This window comes from Oncorhynchus nerka, linkage group LG20 (genome assembly GCF_034236695.1).
Source record: "Oncorhynchus nerka isolate Pitt River linkage group LG20, Oner_Uvic_2.0, whole genome shotgun sequence".
Lineage (NCBI taxonomy): Eukaryota > Metazoa > Chordata > Actinopteri > Salmoniformes > Salmonidae > Oncorhynchus > Oncorhynchus nerka.
In genome coordinates, this window is record NC_088415.1 from 93,959,862 (window position 1) to 93,985,460 (window position 25,599).

Below are 25,599 nucleotides of genomic sequence, written 5' to 3' on the forward strand. Positions count from 1 at the left end.
TATCTACAAATTTGGGATAGGGATTCCGTGAGGCTATCATTATCAGAGACTATAGGCCTCAGGAAGTAGAACCGGTAGACTGGCAGATATATGGAATACGAATTGGTCCCAAAATACCTGACTCTCAGGTTTATTTCATATCATCAACACCTATGCACATAATAGGAGTATTATCAATTGTGTAAAGTTATTATTCTTGTATCAACCATCTAATAGATATTAAAGGTCTCCTTAACTTGTATTGAATTTAGGCTCTTGGATTAAATGTGTTTTTATTTGTTCTCTCAGGATGAAGAGGAAGTTCTACTCGTGGGATGAGTGTATGAACTTACGAGAAGTCAAGGTAGGAATCTGTCACCACGCCCTGATCAGAGAGAGCCCTTGGTTCTCTATGGTATTGTAGGTCAGGGCGTGACTAGGGGGGTGTTCTAGTTTTTTTCTCTTCTATTTCTATGTTGTTGTGCTTGGTATTGTTCCCAACTAGAGGCAGTTGATTATCGTGTAAATCACGATTTCAGTTGTCTATTGTTCCCAACTAGAGGCAGTTGATTATCGTTGTTTCTAATTGGGGATCATATTTAAGTTGTCTATTGTTCCCAACTAGAGGCAGTTGATTATCGTTGTTTCTAATTGGGGATCATATTTAAGTTGTCTATTGTTCCCAACTAGAGGCAGTTGATTATCGGTGTTTCTAATTGGGGATCATATTTAAGTTGTCTATTGTTCCCAACTAGAGGCAGTTGATTATCGGTGTTTCTAATTGGGGATCATATTTAAGTTGTCTATTGTTCCCAACTAGAGGCAGTTGATTATCGTTGTTTCTAATTGGGGATCATATTTAAGTTGTCTATTGTTCCCAACTAGAGGCAGTTGATTATCATTGTTTCTAATTGGGGATCATATTTAAGTTGTCTATTGTTCCCACCTGGGTTGTGGGATATTGTTTTGGTTAGTGCTTTATGTTGCGCTCCGTGACGGCACGTTTGTTTTGTCCCACGATTAAAGAACATGGGGAACTCTACGCACGCTGTGCCTCGGTCCACTCATTTACACACACACACACACACACGTGTGACAGGAACCACTATCTGAAATGGCACCCTGTTCACTATAGCGCACTGCTTTTGACCAGGGGCGAAGTGCAATATATAGGCTGACATTTCAAATGCATCCTAAGGCAATTTAAAACCACCATGACATTTTTAAAACTTTAAGCTCTGTCGCATTTGGACCAGCCAGAACCCCAATGCCTAAAGTTGGATGCTCTCTTTGCCCTGGGATAAAATCATATCTTCCCCAGTGATTTACACTGATGTTCAGTTATTGCGGCAGGGTAGCCTAGTGGTTAGAGCGTTGGACTAGTAACCGAAAGGTTGCAAGTTCAAATCCCCGAGCTGACAAGGTACAAATCTGTCGTTCTGCCCCTGAACAGGCAGTTAACCCACTGTTCCTAGGCCGTCATTGAAAATAAGAATTTGTTCTTGCCTAGTAAAATAAAGGTTATTTTCACTATTTTCGAGTGAGAACAAGCTTTTGGGACATGGTTCCCCAAGCGACCTGTGAACTGTTTTTGAGTTAATAAATCCCCTTCTTTGAGTGCTGAACTGCCCTGTCAGTCTCTTGGTTTTTCACTACCGTATGACCCACACCTACAGAGTTGTTACAACCTCTCGGTAATCTCTTCTGTCAGAAAACAATGTGAAGCCATTACAACCTCTCGGTAATCTCTCCTTTCAGAAAACAATGTGAAGCCATTACAACCTCTCGGTAATCTCTCCTTTCAGAAAACAATGTGAAGCCATTACATTGGGTTTCTGACATTTTACCCACTTTTTCTCATTTGACGTACGAGTAGAGACATATCTTGTACATTAGCTAATGTCACTCAATACAAAGCCATGTGTATGTTTTACGTTTCCAGTCTCTGAAGAAGTTGAGCCATGCCAACGTAGTGAAGCTGAAGGAGGTGATCCGAGAGAATGACCACCTCTACTTTGTCTTTGAGTACATGAAGGAAAACCTCTACCAGCTGATGAAGGACAGGTAGGATCAATCAATATTATCAATCAAATAATGAGAAACTATAACCAGTTTAATTGTAGTTTGTTACTAGTTATTTTTCAGGAAATAGTTGTTTGTTAATATTGGACAGTTCAGGTGGCTGTAAATTGATCTGTAGTTGTTGAAATGAAACCTTCTATCTGTGAACGTTCCTATGTATGTATGATCTGATTGATTCGTCATGTATTGAGGAAAGTTTTACTTACAAGGATTGTGATATGTGGTTGTCTTACCTAGCTCGGTTAACCCGAATGCACTGACTGTATGTCGCTCTGGATAAGAGCATCTGCTAAATGACTCAAATGTGATTGTATTGATGTTCATCTTTCCAGACAGAGATTGTTCCCTGAGTCGGTGATCCGGAACATGCTTTTTCAGATATTACAGGGACTCTCCTTTATCCATAAACATGGTAGGTTCACCAGCCCAGCTTAGAGACCTCTCACTGAAGGTACAAGAGACACTGAGACTGAATATTGTAGCGATCCAGGATAATCCACATTAAAATTCCCACCGAGTGGGTTAACCCTATTGGCGCCGATGTGTAGGGTGTTTTCCTTTTCACTCCAGCGACCTGGGCTTGCGTCCCTGCCTCTCCCTTCGCTACAATGTGATCACAATGCATAGCCTACTCATAGTCGATTCTGAACGCTTGCCCAACCCCGTAGTCACAGACAATATTATCCACCTGTCAAAATGATCTTTTGAAAGGATTGCTGTTCATAACTATTCAAGCAATAGACCATGTATTGGCTACACTCTTAGCGAGAGAAACAAAGTTCCAACAAAGGGTTCTTTGAGGAACAATCGGGTTCTACGGAAGAATAACTATTTTTGGAAGACAAGTGTTCTTTGTGAGGCCAACGGGTTTAACATCCTAAGAATCATTTCTGGGAGAAAAGTTTTTTTTAATTTATTTTTTATGATTTTGAGCATTAGTGTTTACATCCATGTTTAAACTATAACATCAGTTGAGTCATCCGATCAGTTTTTAAAAGAAAGGTGTGAGTGTTTTACACCTGCATTCTACACCTGCATTGCTTGCTGTTTGGAGGGGTTTTAGGCTGGGGTTTCTGTACAGCACTTTGAGATATCAGCTGATGTACGAAGGGCTTTATAAATACATTTGATTTGATTTGATTTTAAAGTGTACCTACATGGGAATATTTGTTCATGTACAGTTGAAGTCGGAAGTTTACATACACCTTAGCCAAATACATTTAAACTCAGTTTTTCACAATTCCGGACATTTAATCAGAGTAAAAAATCCCTGTTTTAGGTCAGTTAGGATCATCACTTTATTTTAAGAATGTGAAATGTCGGAATAATAGTAGAGAGATAATGATTTATTTCAGCTTTTATTTCTTTCATCACATTCCCAGTGGGTCAGATGTTTACATACACTCAATTAGTATTTAGTATTTGGTTAGAAGTTTACATACACTCAATTAGTATTTGGTAGCATTGCCTTTAAATTGTTTAACTTGGGTCAAATGTTTCGGGTAGCCTTCCACAAGCTTTCCACAATAAGTTAAGTGAACTTTTGCCCATTCCTCCTGACAGTGCTGGTGTAACTGAGTCAGGTTTGTAGGCCTCCTTGCTCGCACACGCTTTTTCAGTTCTGCCCACAAATTATCTATAGGATTGAGGTCAGGGCTTTGTGATGGCCACTCCAATACCTTGACTTTGTTGTCCTTAAGCCATTTTGCCCCAACTTTGGAAGTATGCTTGGGGTCATTGTCAATTTGGAAGACCCATTTGCGACCAAGCTTTAACTTCCTGCCTGATGTCTTGAGATGTTGCTTCAATATATCCACATCATTTTCCTGCCTCATGAAGCCATCTATTTTGTGAAGTGCACCAGTCCCTCCTGCAGCAAAGCACCCCCACAACATGATGCTGCCACCCCCGTGCTTCATGGTTGGGATGGTGTCCTTCGGCTTGCAAGCCTCCCCCTTTTTCCTCCAAACATAACGATCATTATGGCTAAACAGTTCTATTTTTGTTTCATCAGACCAGAGGACATTTCTCCAAAAAGTACGATCTTTGTCCCCATGTGCAGTTGCAGACCGTAGTCTGTCTTTTTTATGTCGGTTTTGGAGCAGTGGCTTCTTCCCTGCTGAGTGTCCTTTCAGGTTATGTCGATATAGGACTCGTTTTACTGTGGATATAGATACTTTTGTACCTGTTTCCTCCAGCATCTTCACAAGGTCCTTTGCTGTTGTTCTGGGATTGATTTGCACTTTTCGTACAAAGTACGTTGATCTCTAGGAGACAGAACGCGTCTCCTTCCTGAGCGGTATGATGGCTGCGTGGTCCCATGGTGTTTATACTTGAGAACTATTGTTTGTACCGATAAACGTAGTACCTTCAGGCGTTTGGAAATGGCTCCCAAAGACGAACCAGACATTTTTTTCTGTGGTCTTGGCTGATTTATTTAGATTTTCCCATGATGTCAAGCAAAGAGGCACTGAGTTTGAAGGTAGGCCTTGAAATACATCCACAGGTACACCTCCGAATGACTCAAATGATGTCAGAAGCTTCTAAAGCCATGATATCATTTTCTGGAATTTTCCAAGCTGTTTAAAGGCACAGTCAACTTAGTGTATGTAAACTTCTGACCCACTGGAATTGTGATACAGTGAAATAATCTGTCTGTAAACAATTGTTGGAAAAATGACTTGTGTCTTGCACAAAGTAGATGTCCTAACCGACTTGCCAAAACTATAGTTTGTTAACAAGACATTTGTGGAGTGGTTGAAAAACGAGTTTTAATGACTCCAACATAAGTATGTAAACTTCCGATTTCAACTGTATCAGGTATTCCCTTAATCATTTTACATATTTGATATCTTTGCCGTGAGTTATTTATTTCAAATGAGTATTTTTTTGTTATTTTGTGGTTGCAGAGATTAGGAGATTAGAATGGAGTATGAGTGAACCAGTAGTCTATTTTATTTATCCACCGTGACATTAAACCAGAGAACCTGCTCCGTCTCCCCAGGTTACTTCCACCGTGACATTAAACCAGAGAACCTGCTCCGTCTCCCCAGGTTACTTCCACCGTGACATTAAACCAGAGAACCTGCTCCGTCTCCCCAGGTTACTTCCACCGTGACATTAAACCAGAGAACCTGCTCTGTCTCCCCAGGTTACTTCCACCGTGACATTAAACCAGAGAACCTGCTCTGTATGGGTCCAGAGTTGGTGAAGATAGCTGACTTTGGGTTGGCCAGAGAGATACGCTCCCAGCCTCCCTACACTGAATACGTCTCAACTAGATGGTAAGATGTTTGATTTGCACACCAGTCAAAAGTTTGGACACACCTACTCATTCAAGGGTTTTTCTTTATTTAAAAAAAACTATTTTCTACATTGTAGAATAATAGTGAAGACATCAAAACTAGGAAATAACACATGGAATCATGTCGTAACCAAATAAGTGTTAAACAAATAAAAATATATTTGAGATTCTTCAAAGTAGCCACCCTTTGCCTTGATGACAGCTTTGCACACTCTTGGTATTCTCTCAACCAGTTTCATGAGGAATGCTTTTCCAACAGTCTTGAAGGAGTTCCCACGTATGCTGAGCACTTGTTGGCTGCTTTTCCTTCACTCTGCTGTCCAACTCATCCCTAACCATCTCAATTTGGTTGAGGTTGGGTGATTGTGGAGGCCAGGTCATCTGATGCATCACTCTATCACTCTCCTTCTTGGTCAAATAGCCCTTGCACAGCCTGGAGGTGTGTTTTGGATAATTGTCCTGTTGAAAACAAATGATAGTCCCACTAAGCCCAAACCAGATGGGATGGCGTATCGCTGCAGAAGGCTGTGGTAGCCATGCTGGTTCAGTGTGCCTTGATTTCTAAATAAATCAGACAGTGTCAACAGCAAAGCACCCCCACACCATTACACCTCCTCCGTGCTTCACGTGGGAACCACACATGCGGAGATCATCTGTTCACCTCCTCTGTGTCTCACAAAGACATGGTTGTTAGAACCAAAAATCTCACATTTGGAATAATGACAAAGCAAAAAATGTTGTTGTTTTTTGCAAGTCCGGGCTCTGGCTGGGCCACTCAAGGACATTCAGTCCCGATGCCACTCCTGCGTTTTCTTGGCTGTGCTTAGGGTAATTGTCTTGTTGTAAGGTGAACCTTCGCCCCAGTCTGCGAACCTGCATCAGAGCGCTCAGGACTTCATCAAGGATCTCTCTGTACTTTGCTCCGTTCATCTTTCCCTCAATCCTGACTAGTCTCCCAGTCCCTGCTGCGGAAAAACATCCCCACAGCATGATGCTGCCACCACCATGCTTCACTTTCGGGATGGTGCCAGGTTTCCTCCAGACGTGATGCTTGGCATTCAGGCCAAAGAGTTCAATCTTGGTTTCATCAGACCAGAACATCTTGTTTCTCATGGTCAGAGTCCTTTAGTTGCCTTTTGGCAAACTCCAAGAGGGCTGTCATGTGCCTTTTACTGAGGAGTGGCTTCCGTCTGGCCACTATCATAAAGGCCTGATTGGTGGAGTGCTGCAGAGATGGTCGTCCTTCTGGAAGGTTCTCCCTGCTCCACAGAGGAACTCTGGAGCTCTGTCAGAGTGACCATCGGGTTCTTGGTCACTTCCCTGACCAAGGCCCTTTCCCCCTGATTGGTCAGTTTGGCCAGGTGGCCAGCTTGGTGGTTCCAAATGTCTTCCATTTAAGAATGATGGAGGCCACTGTGTTCTTGGAGACCTTCAATGCTGCAGAAATGTTTTGGTGCTCTTCCCAGATCTCTGTGCCTCGACACAATCCTGTCTCGGCTCTATAGTCTGACAGATCCTCCCGTCTCCTCCTGTCCCCAGGTACCGCGCCCCTGAAGTTCTCCTGAGGTCCCAGTCCTATAGCTCTCCTATAGACATCTGGGCAGTGGGCTGCATCATGGCAGAGCTCTACACACTCAGACCTCTGTTTCCTGGAAACAGCGAGGTGGACGAGATCTTCAAGATCTGCCAGGTGCTGGGCACCATGAAGAAGGTGGGCAAGAATATTCAGTCATACATGTGCACACACACACACACACACTTGCTGAAGAGATTCAGTGGTTGATTTCTATTGTCTATTTCATTATCATGGCTTTCTATGTGTGTGTGTGAAACTCACTCACTCACCCTCTTATGTTGCTGTTACTGTTGTTGTTGTTGCTGTTGCTGCTGTTACTGTTGTTACTGTTACTGTTACTGTTACTGCTGTTGCTGTTGCTGCTGTTACTGTTACTGCTGTTACTGTTACTGTTGCTGCTGTTACTGTTACTGCTGTTACTGTTACTGCTGTTACTGTTACTGCTGTTACTGTTGCTGCTGTTAATGTTACTGCTGTTACTGTTACTGTTACTGCTGTTACTGTTACTGCTGTTGCTGTTACTGTTGTTACTGTTACTGCTGTTACTGTTTCTGCTGTTACTGTTACTGCTGTTACTGTTACTGCTGTTACTGCTGTTACTGTTACTGTTACTGCTGTTACTGTTGCTGCTGTTACTGCTGTTACTGTTACTGCTGTTACTGTTACTGCTGTTACTGTTACTGTTACTGTTACTGCTGTTACTGTTGCTGCTGTTACTGCTGTTACTGTTACTGCTGTTACTGTTAATGCTGTTACTGTTGCTGCTGTTACTGTTGCTGCTGTTACTGTTGCTGCTGTTACTGTTGCTGCTGTTACTGTTACTGCTGTTACTGTTGCTGCTGTTAATGTTACTGCTGTTACTGTTGCTGCTGTTACTGTTGCTGCTGTTACTGTTGCTGCTGTTACTGTTGTTACTGCTGTTGCTGCTGTTACTGTTGCTGCTGTTACTGTTACTGTTGCTGTTACTGTTACTGATGTTACTGCTGTTGCTGTTACTGTTGCTGTTACTGTTACTGTTACTGTTACTGCTGTTACTGTTACTGTTACTGTTACTGCTGTTACTGTTACTGCTGTTACTGTTACTGTTACTGCTGTTACTGTTACTGCTGTTACTGTTACTGTTGCTGCTGTTACTGTTACTGCTGTTACTGTTACTGTTACTGCTGTTACTGTTACTGCTGTTACTGTTGTTGTTGTTACTGTTGCTGCTGTTACTGTTGCTGTTACTGTTACTGCTGTTACTGTTGCTGCTGTTACTGTTACTGCTGTTACTGTTACTGCTGTTGCTGTTACTGTTGTTGTTACTGTTGCTGCTGTTACTGCTGTTACTGTTACTGCTGTTACTGTTGCTGCTGTTACTGTTGCTGCTGTTACTGTTACTGCTGTTACTGTTACTGTTACTGCTGTTACTGTTACTGTTACTGCTGTTACTGTTGCTGTTGCTGCTGTTACTGTTGCTGCTGTTACTGCTGTTACTGTTACTGCTGTTACTGTTGCTGCTGTTACTGTTGCTGCTGTTACTGTTGCTGCTGTTGCTGCTGTTACTGTTACCGTTACTGTTGTTGTTACTGTTACTGTTACTGTTGCTGCTGTTACTGTTGCTGCTGTTACCGTTGCTGCTGTTACTGTTACTGCTGTTACTGTTACTGCTGTTACTGTTGCTGCTGTTACTGTTACTGTCACTGCTGTTGTTGTTGTTGCTGTTGCTGCTGTTACTGTTACTGTTACTGCTGTTGTTACTGTTACTGTTGCTGCTGTTACTGTTGCTGCTGTTACTGCTGTTACTGCTGTTACTGTTACTGCTGTTACTGTTACTGTTACTGCTGTTGCTGTTACTGTTGCTGCTGTTACTGTTACTGCTGTTACTGTTGCTGCTGTTACTGCTGTTGTTGTTGTTGCTGTTACTGTTGCTGCTGTTACTGTTGCTGCTGTTACTGTTACTGTTGCTGCTGTTACTGTTGCTGCTGTTACTGTTACTGCTGTTACTGTTGTTACTGTTACTGTTGTTACTGCTGTTACTGCTGTTACTGTTGCTGCTGTTACTGTTACTGTTACTGCTGTTACTGTTACTGCTGTTACTGTTGCTGCTGTTACTGTTACTGCTGTTACTGTTGTTGTTGTTACTGTTGCTGCTGTTACTGTTGTTGTTACTGTTGCTGCTGTTACTGCTGTTACTGTTGCTGCTGTTACTGTTGCTGCTGTTACTGTTACTGATGTTACTGTTGCTGCTGTTACTGTTACTGCTGTTACCGTTGCTGCTGTTACTGTTGCTACTGTTACTGTTACTGTTACTGTTACTGCTGTTACTGTTGCTGTTACTGCTGTTACTGTTGCTGCTGTTACTGTTGCTGCTGTTACTGTTGCTGCTGTTGCTGCTGTTACTGTTACTGCTGTTACTGTTACTGTTACTGTTGTTGTTACTGTTACTGTTACTGTTGCTGATGTTACTGTTACTGCTGTTACTGTTACTGTTACTGCTGTTACTGTTGCTGCTGTTGCTGTTGCTGCTGTTACTGCTGTTACTGTTGCTGCTGTTACTGCTGTTACTGTTACTGTTACTGCTGTTACTGTTGCTGCTGTTACTGTTGCTGCTGTTGCTGCTGTTACTGTTACTGCTGTTACTGTTACCGTTACTGTTGTTACTGTTACTGTTACTGTTGCTGCTGTTACTGTTGCTGCTGTTACCGTTGCTACTGTTACTGCTGTTACTGTTGCTGCTGTTACTGTTACTGTTACTGCTGTTACTGTTGCTGCTGTTACTGTTACTGCTGTTACTGTTGCTGCTGTTACTGTTGCTGCTGTTACTGTTGCTGCTGTTACTGTTGTTACTGTTGCTGCTGTTGCTGTTACTGCTGTTGCTGTTACTGTTGCTGCTGTTACTGTTGCTGCTGTTACTGTTACTGTTACTGCTGTTACTGCTGTTGTTGTTGTTGCTGTTGCTGCTGTTACTGTTACTGCTGTTACTGTTACTGTTACTGCTGTTGTTACTGTTACTGTTGCTGCTGTTACTGTTGCTGCTGTTACTGTTACTGTTACTGCTGTTGTTACTGTTACTGTTGCTGCTGTTACTGTTACTGCTGTTACTGTTACTGCTGTTACTGTTACTGTTACTGTTGCTGCTGTTACTGTTGCTGCTGTTTCTGTTGCTGCTGTTACTGTTGCTGCTGTTACTGTTACTGCTGTTACTGTTGCTGCTGTTACTGTTGCTGCTGTTACTGCTGTTGTTGTTGTTGCTGTTACTGTTGCTGCTGTTACTGTTACTGCTGTTACTGTTGCTGCTGTTACTGCTGCTGTTGTTACTGTTGCTGCTGTTACTGTTACTGTTACTGCTGTTACTGTTACTGTTACTGCTGTTACTGTTACTGTTGCTGCTGTTACTGTTACTGTTACTGCTGTTACTGTTACTGTTACTGCTGTTACTGTTACTGTTACTGCTGTTACTGCTGTTGCTGTTACTGCTGTTACTGCTGTTACTGTTGTTACTGCTGTTACTGCTGTTACTGCTGTTGCTGTTACTGCTGCTGTTGTTACTGTTACTGCTGTTACTGCTGTTACTGTTACTGCTGCTGTTGTTACTGTTACTGCTGTTACTGCTGTTACTGTTGCTGCTGTTACTGTTACTGCTGTTACTGCTGTTACTGCTGTTACTGCTGTTGCTGTTACTGTTGCTGCTGTTGCTGCTGTTACTGCTGTTACTGTTGCTGCTGTTACTGCTGTTGCTGTTACTGTTGCTCCTGTTACTGTTACTGCTGTTACTGTTACTGTTACTGCTGTTACTGCTGTTACTGTTGTTACTGCTGTTACTGTTACTGCTGTTACTGCTGTTACTGCTGTTACTGTTACTGTTGCTGCTGTTACTGTTACTGCTTTACTGTTGCTGCTGTTACTGCTGTTACTGTTACTGTTGCTGCTGTTACTGCTGTTACTGCTGTTACTGTTACTGTTGCTGCTGTTACTGCTGTTACTGCTGTTACTGTTACTGTTGCTGCTGTTACTGTTACTGCTGTTACTGCTGTTACTGCTGTTACTGCTGTTACTGCTGTTGCTGTTACTGTTGCTGCTGTTACTGTTACTGCTTTACTGTTGCTGCTGTTACTGCTGTTACTGTTACTGTTATTACTGTTGTTACTGCTGTTACTGTTACTGCTGTTACTGTTGCTGTTACTGCTGTTACTGCTGTTACTGTTGTTACTGCTGTTACTGTTACTGCTGTTACTGTTACTGCTGTTACTGCTGTTACTGTTGTTGTTGTTACTGTTACTGCTGTTACTGTTACTGTTGTTACTGTTGCTGCTGTTACTGCTGTTACTGTTGTTACTGTTACTGTTGTTGCTGTTACTGTTACTGTTGTTACTGTTGTTACTGCTGTTACTGTTGTTACTGTTACTGTTGTTACTGTTGTTACTGTTGCTGTTACTGCTGTTACTGTTACTGTTACTGCTGTTACTGTTGCTGCTGTTACTGTTACTGTTGTTGTTGTTACTGCTGTTACTGTTGTTACTGTTACTGTTGTTACTGCTGTTACTGTTGTTACTGCTGTTACTGCTGTTACTGCTGTTACTGTTGCTGTTACTGCTGTTACTGTTACTGTTACTGCTGTTACTGTTGCTGCTGTTACTGTTACTGTTGTTGTTGTTACTGCTGTTACTGTTGTTACTGTTACTGTTGTTACTGCTGTTACTGTTGTTACTGTTACTGTTGTTACTGTTGCTGCTGTTACTGTTGCTGCTGTTACTGTTACTGCTGTTACTGTTGTTACTGTTACTGCTGTTACTGTTGCTGCTGTTACTGTTACTGTTACTGCTGTTACTGTTACTGTTACTGCTGTTACTGTTACTGCTGTTACTGTTGTTGTTGTTACTGTTGCTGCTGTTACTGTTGTTGTTACTGTTACTGCTGTTACTGTTGCTGTTACTGTTACTGCTGTTACTGTTGCTGCTGTTACTGTTACTGCTGTTACTGTTACTGTTACTGCTGTTACTGTTGTTGTTACTGTTGCTGCTGTTACTGCTGTTACTGTTACTGCTGTTACTGTTGCTGCTGTTACTGTTGCTGCTGTTACTGTTACTGCTGTTACTGTTACTGTTACTGCTGTTACTGTTACTGTTACTGCTGTTACTGTTGCTGTTGCTGCTGTTACTGTTGCTGCTGTTACTGCTGTTACTGTTACTGCTGTTACTGTTGCTGCTGTTACTGTTGCTGCTGTTACTGTTGCTGCTGTTGCTGCTGTTACTGTTACCGTTACTCTTGTTGTTACTGTTACTGTTACTGTTGCTGCTGTTACTGTTGCTGCTGTTACCGTTGCTGCTGTTACTGTTACTGCTGTTACTGTTGCTGCTGTTACTGTTACTGTTACTGCTGTTACTGTTGCTGCTGTTACTGTTGCTGCTGTTACTGTTACTGCTGTTACTGTTGCTGCTGTTACTGTTACTGTTACTGCTGTTACTGCTGTTACTGTTGTTACTGTTACTGTTGCTGCTGTTACTGTTTCTGCTGTTACTGTTGCTGCTGTTACTGTTGCTGCTGTTACTGTTGCTGCTGTTACTGTTACTGTTACTGCTGTTACTGCTGCTGTTGTTACTGTTGCTGCTGTTACTGTTACTGTTACTGCTGTTACTGTTACTGTTACTGCTGTTACTGTTACTGCTGTTACTGTTACTGCTGTTACTGTTACTGCTGTTACTGTTACTGCTGTTACTGTTACTGCTACTACTGTTACTGCTACTACTGTTACTGCTACTACTGTTACTGTTACTGTTGCTGCTGTTACTGTTACTGCTGTTACTGTTACTGCTGTTACTGTTACTGCTACTACTGTTACTGCTACTACTGTTACTGCTACTACTGTTACTGTTACTGCTGTTACTGTTACTGCTGTTACTGTTACTGCTGTTACTGTTACTGCTACTACTGTTACTGCTACTACTGTTGCTGTTACTGTTGCTGCTGTTACTGTTACTGCTGTTACTGTTACTGCTGTTACTGTTGCTGCTGTTACTGCTGTTGCTGTTGCTGCTGTTACTGTTGCTGCTGTTACTGTTGCTGCTGTTACTGTTACTGCTGTTACTGTTACTGCTGTTACTGTTGCTGCTGTTACTGTTGCTGCTGTTACTGTTACTGCTGTTACTGTTACTGCTGTTACTGTTACTGCTGTTACTGTTGCTGCTGTTACTGTTGCTGCTGTTACTGTTGCTGCTCTTACTGTTGCTGCTGTTACTGTTGCTGTTACTGTTGCTGCTGTTACTGTTACTGCTGTTACTGTTGCTGCTGTTACTGTTACTGCTGTTACTGTTACTGCTGCTGTTGTTACTGTTGCTGTTACTGCTGTTACTGTTACTGCTGCTGTTGTTACTGTTACTGCTGTTACTGTTGCTGCTGTTACTGCTGTTACTGTTACTGCTGCTGTTGTTACTGTTGCTGCTGTTACTGCTGTTACTGCTGTTACTGTTGCTGCTGTTACTGCTGTTACTGTTACTGTTGCTGCTGTTACTGTTACTGCTGTTACTGCTGTTACTGCTGTTGCTGTTACTGTTGCTGCTGTTACGGCTGTTACTGTTGCTGCTGTTACTGTTGCTGCTGTTACTGCTGTTGCTGTTACTGTTGCTGCTGTTACTGTTGCTGCTGTTACTGTTCCTGCTGTTACTGTTGCTGCTGTTACTGCTGTTGCTGTTACTGTTGCTGCTGTTACTGCTGTTACTGTTGCTGCTGTTACTGTTGCTGCTGTTACTGCTGTTGCTGTTACTGTTGCTGCTGTTACTGTTGCTGCTGTTACTGTTACTGCTGTTACTGTTGCTGTTACTGCTGTTACTGCTGTTACTGTTGTTACTGCTGTTACTGTTACTGTTACTGCTGTTACTGTTGCTGCTGTTACTGTTGCTGCTGTTACTGTTACTGATGTTACTGTTGCTGCTGTTACTGTTACTGCTGTTACCGTTGCTGCTGTTACTGTTGCTACTGTTACTGTTACTGTTACTGTTACTGCTGTTACTGTTGCTGTTACTGCTGTTACTGTTGCTGCTGTTACTGTTGCTGCTGTTACTGTTGCTGCTGTTGCTGCTGTTACTGTTACTGCTGTTACTGTTACCGTTACTGTTGTTACTGTTACTGTTACTGTTGCTGCTGTTACTGTTGCTGCTGTTACCGTTGCTACTGTTACTGCTGTTACTGTTGCTGCTGTTACTGTTACTGTTACTGCTGTTACTGTTGCTGCTGTTACTGTTGCTGCTGTTACTGTTGCTGCTGTTACTGTTGCTGCTGTTACTGTTGCTGCTGTTACTGTTGTTACTGTTGCTGCTGTTGCTGTTACTGCTGTTGCTGTTACTGTTGCTGCTGTTACTGTTGCTGCTGTTACTGTTACTGTTACTGCTGTTACTGCTGTTGTTGTTGTTGCTGTTGCTGCTGTTACTGTTACTGCTGTTACTGTTACTGTTGTTGTTACTGTTACTGTTGCTGCTGTTACTGTTGCTGCTGTTACTGCTGTTACTGCTGTTACTGTTACTGCTGTTACTGTTACTGTTACTGCTGTTGCTGTTACTGTTGCTACTGTTACTGTTGCTGCTGTTTCTGTTGCTGCTGTTACTGTTGCTGCTGTTACTGTTACTGCTGTTACTGTTGCTGCTGTTACTGTTGCTGCTGTTACTGCTGTTGTTGTTGTTGCTGTTACTGTTGCTGCTGTTACTGTTACTGCTGTTACTGTTACTGTTACTGCTGTTACTGTTACTGCTGCTGTTGTTACTGTTACTGCTGTTACTGCTGTTACTGTTGCTGCTGTTACTGTTACTGCTGTTACTGCTGTTACTGCTGTTACTGCTGTTGTTGTTGTTGCTGTTGCTGCTGTTACTGTTACTGCTGTTACTGTTACTGTTGTTGTTACTGTTACTGTTGCTGCTGTTACTGTTGCTGCTGTTACTGCTGTTGCTGTTACTGTTATTACTGTTGTTACTGCTGTTACTGTTACTGCTGTTACTGTTACTGCTGTTACTGCTGTTACTGTTGTTGTTGTTACTGTTACTGTTGCTCCTGTTACTGTTACTGTTATTACTGTTGTTACTGCTGTTACTGTTACTGCTGTTACTGCTGTTACTGTTGTTGTTGTTACTGTTACTGCTGTTACTGTTACTGTTGTTACTGTTACTGTTGTTGCTGCTGTTACTGTTGCTGCTGTTACTGTTACTGTTGTTACTGTTACTGTTGTTACTGCTGTTACTGTTACTGTTGTTACTGTTACTGTTGTTGCTGCTGTTACTGTTGCTGCTGTTACTGTTACTGTTGTTACTGTTGCTGCTGTTACTGCTGTTACTGTTACTGTTGTTGCTGCTGTTACTGTTGCTGTTGTTACTGTTACTGTTGTTACTGTTGTTACTGCTGTTACTGCTGTTACTGCTGTTACTGTTGCTGCTGTTACTGTTACTGTTACTGCTGTTACTGTTACTGTTACTGCTGTTACTGTTGCTGCTGTTACTGTTACTGTTGTTGTTGTTACTGCTGTTACTGTTGTTACTGTTACTGTTGTTACTGCTGTTACTGCTGTTACTGCTGTTACTGCTGTTACTGTTGCTGTTACTGCTGTTACTGTTACTGTTACTGCTGTTACTGTTGCTGCTGTTACTGTTACTGTTGTTGTTGTTACTGCTGTTACTGTTGTTACTGTTACTGTTGTTACTGCTGTTACTGTTGTTACTGTTACTGTTGTTACTGTTGCTGCTGTTACTGTTACTGCTGTTACTGTTGTTACTGTTACTGCTGTTACTGCTGTTACTGTTGCTGCTGTTACTGTTACTGTTACTGCTGTTACTGTTACTGTTACTGCTGTTACTGTTACTGCTGTTACTGTTGTTGTTGTTACTGTTGCTGCTGTTACTGTTGTTGTTACTGTTACTGCTGTTACTGTTGCTGTTACTGTTACTGCTGTTACTGTTGCTGCTGTTACTGTTACTGCTGTTACTGTTACTGTTACTGCTGTTACTGTTGTTGTTACTGTTGCTGCTGTTACTGCTGTTACTGTTACTGCTGTTACTGTTGCTGCTGTTACTGTTGCTGCTGTTACTGTTACTGCTGTTACTGTTACTGTTACTGCTGTTACTGTTACTGTTACTGCTGTTACTGTTGCTGTTGCTGCTGTTACTGTTGCTGCTGTTACTGCTGTTACTGTTACTGCTGTTACTGTTGCTGCTGTTACTGTTGCTGCTGTTACTGTTGCTGCTGTTGCTGCTGTTACTGTTACCGTTACTCTTGTTGTTACTGTTACTGTTACTGTTGCTGCTGTTACTGTTGCTGCTGTTACCGTTGCTGCTGTTACTGTTACTGCTGTTACTGTTGCTGCTGTTACTGTTACTGTTACTGCTGTTACTGTTGCTGCTGTTACTGTTGCTGCTGTTACTGTTACTGCTGTTACTGTTGCTGCTGTTACTGTTACTGTTACTGCTGTTACTGCTGTTACTGTTGTTGTTACTGCTGTTACTGTTGTTACTGTTACTGTTGCTGCTGTTACTGTTTCTGCTGTTACTGTTGCTGCTGTTACTGTTGCTGCTGTTACTGTTGCTTTTGTTACTGTTACTGTTACTGCTGTTACTGCTGCTGTTGTTACTGTTGCTGCTGTTACTGTTACTGTTACTGCTGTTACTGTTACTGTTACTGCTGTTACTGTTACTGCTGTTACTGTTACTGCTGTTACTGTTACTGCTGTTACTGTTACTGCTGTTACTGTTACTGCTGTTACTGTTACTGCTGCTGTTGTTACTGTTGCTGCTGTTACTGTTACTGTTGCTGCTGTTACTGTTACTGCTGTTACTGTTGCTGCTGTTACTGTTACTGCTGTTACTGTTACTGCTGCTGTTGTTACTGTTACTGCTGTTACTGCTGTTACTGCTGTTACTGCTGTTACTGTTACTGCTGTTACTGTTACTGCTACTACTGTTACTGCTGTTACTGTTACTGCTACTACTGTTGCTGTTACTGTTGTTGCTGTTACTGTTACTGCTGTTGTTACTGTTACTGCTGTTACTGTTGTTACTGTTACTGCTGTTGCTGTTGCTGCTGTTACTGTTGCTGCTGTTACTGTTGCTGCTGTTACTGTTACTGCTGTTACTGTTACTGTTTACTGTTGCTGCTGTTACTGTTGCTGCTGTTACTGTTACTGCTGTTACTGTTACTGTGTTACTGTTACTGTTACTGTTACTGTTGTTGCTGTTACTGTTGTTGCTGTTACTGTTACTGTTGTTACTGTTACTGTTGTTACTGTTACTGTTGTTACTGTTACTGCTGTTGCTGTTGTTGTTGTTGTTGCTGTTACTGTTACTGTTGTTACTGTTACTGTTACTGTTGTTACTGTTGCTGTTGTTACTGTTACTGTTACTGCTGTTACTGTTACTGTTGTTACTGTTACTGTTACTTGTTACTGTTACTGTTGTTACTGTTACTGTTACTGCTGTTACTGTTGTTGCTGTTACTGTTGTTGCTGTTACTGTTACTGTTGTTACTGTTACTGTTGTTACTGTTACTGCTGTTGCTGTTGTTGTTGTTGTTGCTGTTACTGTTACTGTTGTTACTGTTACTGCTGTTGCTGTTGTTGTTGTTGTTACTGTTACTGTTACTGTTGTTACTGTTACTGTTGTTACTGTTACTGTTGTTACTGTTGTTGTTGTTGTTGCTGTTACTGTTACTGTTGTTACTGTTACTGTTGTTACTGTTACTGTTGTTACTGTTACTGTTGTTACTGTTGTTGTTGTTGTTGCTGTTACTGTTACTGTTGTTACTGTTACTGCTGCTGCTGTTACTGTTGTTACTGTTACTGTTGTTACTGTTACTGTTGTTACTGTTACTGTTGTTGTTGTTGTTGTTGTTACTGTTACTGTTGTTACTGTTACTGTTGTTACTGTTACTGTTGTTGTTGTTGTTGTTGTTACTGTTACTGTTGCTGCGTTTTTTTTTTTTTTTTTTACCCCATTTTCGTGTGTCTAATTTTTAGTTACGGTCTTGTCTCATCGAGAGCCATGCGTCCTCTGAAACACAACCCTGCCAAGCCGCACTGCTTCTTGACCCTGAAGCCAACCGCACTAGTGTGTCGGAGAAAACGTCGTCCAACTGACGACCAACAGGTGCCCGGCCCACCACAAGTAGTCGCTAGAGCACGATGAGACATGGAAATCCCTGCCGGACAAACCCTCCCCTAACCCGGACGATGCTGGGCCAATTGTGCGCCGCCTCATGGTTCTCCAGGTCACGGCCAGCTGCGACAAAGCCTGGGATTGAATCCGAGGCTGTAGTGACACCTCAACTGGCTTCCCTCAGTGCCTTAGACCGCTGCGCCAATCGCGAGGCCCTGTTGCTGTTACTGTTGCTGTTTTTTCTTGTTGCTGTTCTTGTTGCTTACTCAACTTTCTTTCTTCATCGTCCCATTACCAGACTGACTGGCCCGAGGGCTACAACCTAGCAGCCTCGATGAACTTTCGTTTCCCCCAGTGTGTCCCGACCAGCCTGCGCTTGCTGGTCCCCAACGCCTCCAATGAGGCCCTGGTTCTGATGAGGGACATGCTGCAGTGGAACCCCCAGAAGAGACCCACGGCCATACAGGTATACATGTTAACCCCAGAAGAGACCTACCACCATACAGGTATACATGTTAACCCCAGAAGAGACCCACCACCATACAGGTATACATGTTAACCCCAGAAGAGACCATACAGGTATACATGTTAACCCCAGAAGAGACCATACAGGTATACATGTTAACCCCAGAAGAGACCATACAGGTATACATGTTAACCCCAGAAGAGACCATACAGGTATACATGTTAACCCCAGAAGAGACCTACCACCATACAGGTATACATGTTAACCCCAGAAGAGACCTACCACCATACAGGTATACATGTTAACCCCAGAAGAGACCATACAGGTATACATGTTAACCCCAGAAGAGACCATACAGGTATACATGTTAACCCCAGAAGAGACCCACCACCATACAGGTATACATGTTAACCCCAGAAGAGACCATACAGGTATACATGTTAACCCCAGAAGAGACCCACCACCATACAGGTATACATGTTAACCCCAGAAGAGACCATACAGGTATACATGTTAACCCCAGAAGAGACCCACCACCATACAGGTATACATGTTAACCCCAGAAGAGACCATACAGGTATACATGTTAACCCCAGAAGAGACCCACCACCATACAGGTATACATGTTAACCCCAGAAGAGACCATACAGGTATACATGTTAACCCCAGAAGAGACCATACAGGTATACATGTTAACCCCAGAAGAGACCCACCACCATACAGGTATACATGTTAACCCCAGAAGAGACCATACAGGTATACATGTTAACCCCAGAAGAGACCCTCCACCATACAGGTATACATGTTAACCCCAGAAGAGACCATACAGGTATACATGTTAACCCCAGAAGAGACCCACCACCATACAGGTATACATGTTAACCCCAGAAGAGACCATACAGGTATACATGTTAACCCCAGAAGAGACCATACAGGTATACATGTTAACCCCAGAAGAGACCATACAGGTATACATGTTAACCCCAGAAGAGACCATACAGGTATACATGTTAACCCCAGAAGAGACCATACAGGTATACATGTTAACCCCAGAAGAGACCCACCACCATACAGGTACATTTACATTTAAGTCATTTAGCAGACGCTCTTATCCAGAGCGACTTACAAATTGGTGCATTCACCTTATGACATCCAGTGGAGCAGCCACTTTACAATAGTGCATCTAAATCTTTTAAGGGGGGTGAGAAGGATTACTTTATCCTATCCTAGGTATTCCTTAAAGAGGTGGGGTTTCAGGTGTCTCCGGAAGGTGGTGATTGACTCTGCTGTCCTGGCGTCGTGAGGGAGTTTGTTCCACCATTGGGGGGCCAGAGCAGCGAACAGTTTTGACTGGGCTGAGCGGGAACTGTACTTCCTCAGTGGTAGGGAGGCGAGCAGGCCAGAGGTGGATGAACGCAGTGCCCTTGTTTGGGTGTAGGGCCTGATCAGAGCCTGGAGGTACTGAGGTGCCGTTCCGAGAGAGATAGCGGGAGAGCTGGCCAAGGACGGCACGTTCAAGAGTTTTGGAGAGAAAAGAAAGAAGGGATACTGGTCTGTAGTTGTTGACATCGGAGGGATCGAGTGTAGGTTTTTTCAGAAGGGGTGCAACTCTCGCTCTCTTGAAGACGGAAGGGACGTAGCCAGCGGTCAGGGATGAGTTGATGAGCGAGGTGAGGTAAGGGAGAAGGTCTCCGGAAATGGTCTGGAGAAGAGAGGAGGGGATAGGGTCAAGCGGGCAGGTTGTTGGGCGGCCGGCCGTCACAAGACGCGAGATTTCATCTGGAGAGAGAGGGGAGAAAGAGGTCAGAGCACAGGGTAGGGCAGTGTGAGCAGAACCAGCGGTGTCGTTTGACTTAGCAAACGAGGATCGGATGTCGTCGACCTTCTTTTCAAAATGGTTGACGAAGTCATCTGCAGAGAGGAAGGAGGGGGAGGAGGATTCAGGAGGGAGGAGAAGGTGGCAAAGAGCTTCCTAGGGTTAGAGGCAGATGCTTGGAATTTAGAGTGGTAGAAAGTGGCTTTAGCAGCAGCGACAGAAGAGGGAAATGTAGAGAGGAGGGAGTGAAAGGATGCCAGGTCCGCAGGGAGGCGAGTTTTCCTCCATTTCCGCTCGGCTGCCCGGAGCCCTGTTCTGTGAGCTCGCAATGAGTCGTCGAGCCACGGAGCGGGAGGGGAGGACCGAGCCGGCCTGGAGGATAGGGGACATAGAGAGTCAAAGGATGCAGAAAGGGAGGAGAGGAGGGTTGAGGAGGCAGAATCAGGAGATAGGTTGGAGAAGGTTTGAGCAGAGGGAAGAGATGATAGGATGGAAGAGGAGAGAGTAGCGGGGGAGAGAGAGCGGTATACATGTATACATGTTAACCCCAGAAGAGACCCACCACCATACAGGTATACATGTTAACCCCAGAAGAGACCATACAGGTATACATGTTAACCCCAGAAGAGACCCTCCACCATACAGGTATACATGTTAACCCCAGAAGAGACCCACTGCCATACAGGTATACATGTTAACCCCAGAAGAGACCCACCTCCAATGAGGATTAATATGCTGATTTCTCACTGTGTTCCAGGCTCTGAGGTACCTGTACTTCCAGGTGGGCCAGGCGTTGGGTCCTCCACCTCAGTACCTGGAGGAGCACAAAGTCCAGAGCAGGACAGCAGCAGCTCAGCAGGCCTCCTCTACAGAGCCCAAACCTCTCCCCCTCTGCAAGGCCGACCTCCAGACCATCTTAGAGACCCAGCCCCAGCCAACCCAGGGACAGGGCAGTGTTCAGCACCACCAGCCCCTCCAGCAGATCCACCAGCCTCAACACAACACAGACCATCACAGACACTCCAACACAGACTGGGATGGACACAGCCAGCACCAGTACCAGCCATCCCCACTCAGCCTGGTCAAACACACCCAGACACAGGTTCGTGGTTTAGCCAGCCATCCCCACTCAGCCTGGTCAAACACACCCAGACACAGGTTCGTGGTTTAGCCAGCCATCCCCACTCAGCCTGGTCAAACACACCCAGACACAGGTTTGTGGTTTAGCCAGCCATCCCCACTCAGCCTGGTCAAGCACACCCAGACACAGGTTCGTGGTTTAGCCAGCCATCCCCACTCAGCCTGGTCAAACACACCCAGACACAGGTTCGTGGTTTAGCCAGCCATCCCCACTCAGCCTGGTCAAACACACCCAGACACAGGTTCGTGGTTTAGCCAGCCATCCCCACTCAGCCTGGTCAAACACCCAGAAATACATCAGTGTTGTAACTAGCCATATAGCAGTATTATCTCTATGGATTATGTGGAGATGACTCAGTACTGTAGTAACTCTGGATCAGAGAGTCTGTTAAATGACTCAGTACTGTAGTGTCTCTGGATAAGAGAGTCTGCTAAATGACTCACTACTGTAGTGTCTCTGGATAAGAGAGTCTGCTAAATGACTCACTACTGTAGTAACTCTGGATCAGAGAGTCTGCTAAATGACTCACTACTGTCGTGTCTCTGGATCAGAGAGTCTGCTAAATGACTCACTACTGTCGTGTCTCTGGATCAGAGAGTCTGCTAAATGACTCACTACTGTCGTGTCTCTGGATCAGAGAGTCTGCTAAATGACTCACTACTGTCGTGTCTCTGGATAGGAGAGTCTGCTAAATGACTTCAATAGTAACCGAAAGGTTGCAAGTTCATATCACCGAGCTGACAAGGTACAAATCTGTCGTTCTGCCCCTGAACAGGCAGTTAACCTACTGTACATAATTTTTCCATAAGCACAAAAAGCTTATTTCTCTCATATTTTGTGCACAAAGTTGTTTCCAATCACTGTTAGTGAACATTTCTCCTTTGCCAAGATTTTTATTTTATTTTATTTATTTATTTAACCAGGCAAGTCAGTTAAGAACAAATTCTTATTTTCAATGACGGCCTAGGAACAGTGGGTTAACTGCCTGTTCAAGGGCAGAACGACAGATTTTGTACCTTGTCAGCTCGGGGATTTGAACTTGCAACCTTTCGGTTACTAGTCCAATGCTCTAACCACTAGGCTACCCCTGCCGCCCCAATATAATCCATCCACCTGACAGGTGTGGCATATCAAGAAGCTGATTAAACAGCATGATAATTACACAGGTGCACCTTGTGCTGGGGACAATAAAAGGCCACTCTAAAATGTGCAGTTTTGTCACACAACACAATGCCACAGATGCATCGAGTTTTGAGAGAGCGTGCATGCTGACTGCAGGAATGTCCACCAGAGCTGCTGACTGCAGGAATGTCCACTAGAGCTGCTGACTGCAGGAATGTCCACTAGAGCTGCTGACTGCAGGAATGTCCACTAGAGCTGTTGCCAGATAATTAAATGTTTGTTTATCTACCATAAGCCGCATCCAACATCGTTTTAGAGAACGTGGCAGTACGTCCAACAGACCAAGTGTACGGCGTCATGTGGGTGAGCGATTTGCTGATGTCAACGTTGTGAACAGAGTGCCCCTTGGTGGGGTTACGGTATGGGCAGGCATAAGTTACAGACAACGAACACAATTGCATTTAATTTATGGTAATTTGAGACGGGACGAGATCCTGAGGTGCATTGTCGTGTCGCCATCACCTCATGTGTCAGCATGATAATACACGGCCCCATGTCGCAAGGATCTGTAAACAATTCCTGGAAGCTGAAAATGTCCCAGTTCTTCCGTGGCCTGCATACTCACCAGACATGTTACCCATTGAGCATGTTTGGGATGCTCTGGATCGATGTATACGACAGCGTGTTCCAGTTCCTGCATACCCACCAGACATGTCACCCATTGAGCATGTTTGGGATGCTCTGGATCGATGTATACGACAGCGTGTTCCAGTTCCTGCATACCCACCAGACATGTCACCCATTGAGCATGTTTGGGATGCTCTGGATCGATGTATACGACAGCGTGTTCCAGTTCCTGCATACCCACCAGACATGTCACCCATTGAGCATGTTTGGGATGCTCTGGATCGATGTATACGACAGCGTGTTCCAGTTCCTGCATACTCACCAGACATGTTACCCATTGAGCATGTTTGGGATGCTCTGGATCAACGGGTACGACGGTGTGTTCCAGTTCCTGCCAATACCCAGCTACTTCACACAGCCATTGAAGAGGAGTGGGACAACATTTTACAGGCCACAATCAACAGTCTGATCAACTCTATGTGAAGGAGATGTTTCACGCTGCATGAGGCAAATGGTGGTCACACCAGATACTGACTGGTTTTATGATCCACACCCTTACTTTCTTTTTTTAAGGTATCTGAACAACAGATTCATATCTGTATTCCCAGTCATGTGAAATCCATAGATTAGAGCATTATTTATTTATTTCAATTGTCTGATTTTCCTTACTGTAAATCAGTAAAATATTTGATAGTTAAAAATACAGATTAAAAAAAACACATTGTAGATGTAAAGATGAATGAGACACCAAAAGCAGTCCTAGTCAAACATGGTTACGGTATTTCATTTGGAGTCTTCTAGTCTTCTATGACATCATTATCATGTAATATTTGATGTGGAACTCGTCCAACAGAAAGCGGGGTGTGAGAACACCATGTCAGGGTTCAGGAGCAGTAGGAGGCGGTGGGGACAGACGTCAGTGAAGGCAGCAGACACCTGGGATGAGGTGGATGACTCGGACCTGGGCATCTCCTTCTCCAAGAAACCCAGCATCGCATCTCTCAGGGACAAACACCAGGACAACGACAACTACCGGTAGGTTCTTCTGCTTCTTCCCCTCGTCATGCTTGGCTAGGGACTAGGGCCTTCTGCTTCTTCCCCTCATCATGCCTGGCAAGGGACTAGGGCCTTCTGCTTCTTCCCCTCGTCATGCCTGGCTAGGGACTAGGGCCTTCTGCTTCTTCCCTTCGTCATGCCTGGCTAGGGCCTTCTGCTTCTTCCCCTCATCATGCCTGGCTAGGGACTAGGGCCTTCTGCTTCTTCCCCTCGTCATGCCTGGCTAGGGACTAGGGCCTTCTGCTTCTTCCCCTCGTCATGCCTGGCTAGGGACTAGGGCCTTCTGCTTCTTCCCCTCATCATGCCTGGCTAAAGACTAGGGCCTTCTGCTTCTTACCCTCGTCATGCCTGGTTAGGGCCTTCTGCTTCTTCCCCTCGTCATGCCTGGCTAGGGACTAGGGCCTTCTGCTTCTTCCCCTCATCATGCCTGGCTAGGGACTAGGGCCTTCTGCTTCTTCCCCTCGTCATGCCTGGCTAGGGAGTAGGGCCTTCTGCTTCTTCCCCTCATCATGCCTGGTTAGGGACTAGGGCCTTCTCCTTCTTCCCCTCGTCATGCCTGGCTAGGGACTAGGGCCTTCTGCTTCTTCCCCTCATCATGCCTGGCTAGGGACTAGGGCATTCTGCTTCTTCCCCTCGTCATGCCTGGCTAGGGACTAGGGCCTTCTGCTTCTTCCCCCCGTCATGCCTGGTTAGGGCCTTCTGCTTCTTCCCCTCATCATGCCTGGTTAGGGATTAGGGCCTTCTGCTTCTTCCCCTCATCATGCCTGGCTAGGGACTAGGGCATTCTGCTTCTTCCCCTCGTCATGCCTGGCTAGGGACTAGGGCCTTCTGCTTCTTCCCCTCGTCATGCCTGGCTAGGGACTAGGGCCTTCTGCTTCTTCCCCTCGTCATGCCTGGTTAGGGACTAGGGCCTTCTGCTTCTTCCCCTCGTCATGCCTGGTTGGGGCCTTCTGCTTCTTCCCCTCATCATGCCTGGTTAGGGACTAGGGCCTTCTGCTTCTTCCCCCCGTCATGCCTGGTTAGGGCCTTCTGCTTCTTCCCCTCATCATGCCTGGTTAGGGATTAGGGCCTTCTGCTTCTTCCCCTCATCATGCCTGGCTAGGGACTAGGGCATTCTGCTTCTTCCCCTCGTCATGCCTGGCTAGGGACTAGGGCCTTCTGCTTCTTCCCCTCGTCATGCCTGGCTAGGGACTAGGGCCTTCTGCTTCTTCCCCTCGTCATGCCTGGTTAGGGACTAGGGCCTTCTGCTTCTTCCCCTCGTCATGCCTGGTTGGGGCCTTCTGCTTCTTCCCCTCATCATGCCTGGTTAGGGACTAGGGCCTTCT

The 25,599-nt window shown here is 44.5% G+C and overlaps 1 protein-coding gene across 1 annotated transcript in view; it reads left to right on the forward strand.

Moving 5' to 3' along the window:
* The first annotated feature begins 289 nt into the window (after nucleotides 1-289).
* Nucleotides 290-25,599, forward strand: part of LOC115125130 (serine/threonine-protein kinase MAK) — a 41,844-nt gene continuing 16,534 nt past the window's right edge. The window contains exons 1-8 of the mRNA XM_065005987.1: nucleotides 290-343; nucleotides 1,922-2,043; nucleotides 2,394-2,473; nucleotides 5,213-5,345; nucleotides 6,905-7,076; nucleotides 18,345-18,512; nucleotides 21,086-21,430; nucleotides 24,072-24,253. Of these exons, the coding sequence (XP_064862059.1) occupies nucleotides 290-343; nucleotides 1,922-2,043; nucleotides 2,394-2,473; nucleotides 5,213-5,345; nucleotides 6,905-7,076; nucleotides 18,345-18,512; nucleotides 21,086-21,430; nucleotides 24,072-24,253 (1,256 nt within the window). The remainder of the gene's footprint in view (nucleotides 344-1,921; nucleotides 2,044-2,393; nucleotides 2,474-5,212; nucleotides 5,346-6,904; nucleotides 7,077-18,344; nucleotides 18,513-21,085; nucleotides 21,431-24,071; nucleotides 24,254-25,599) is intronic.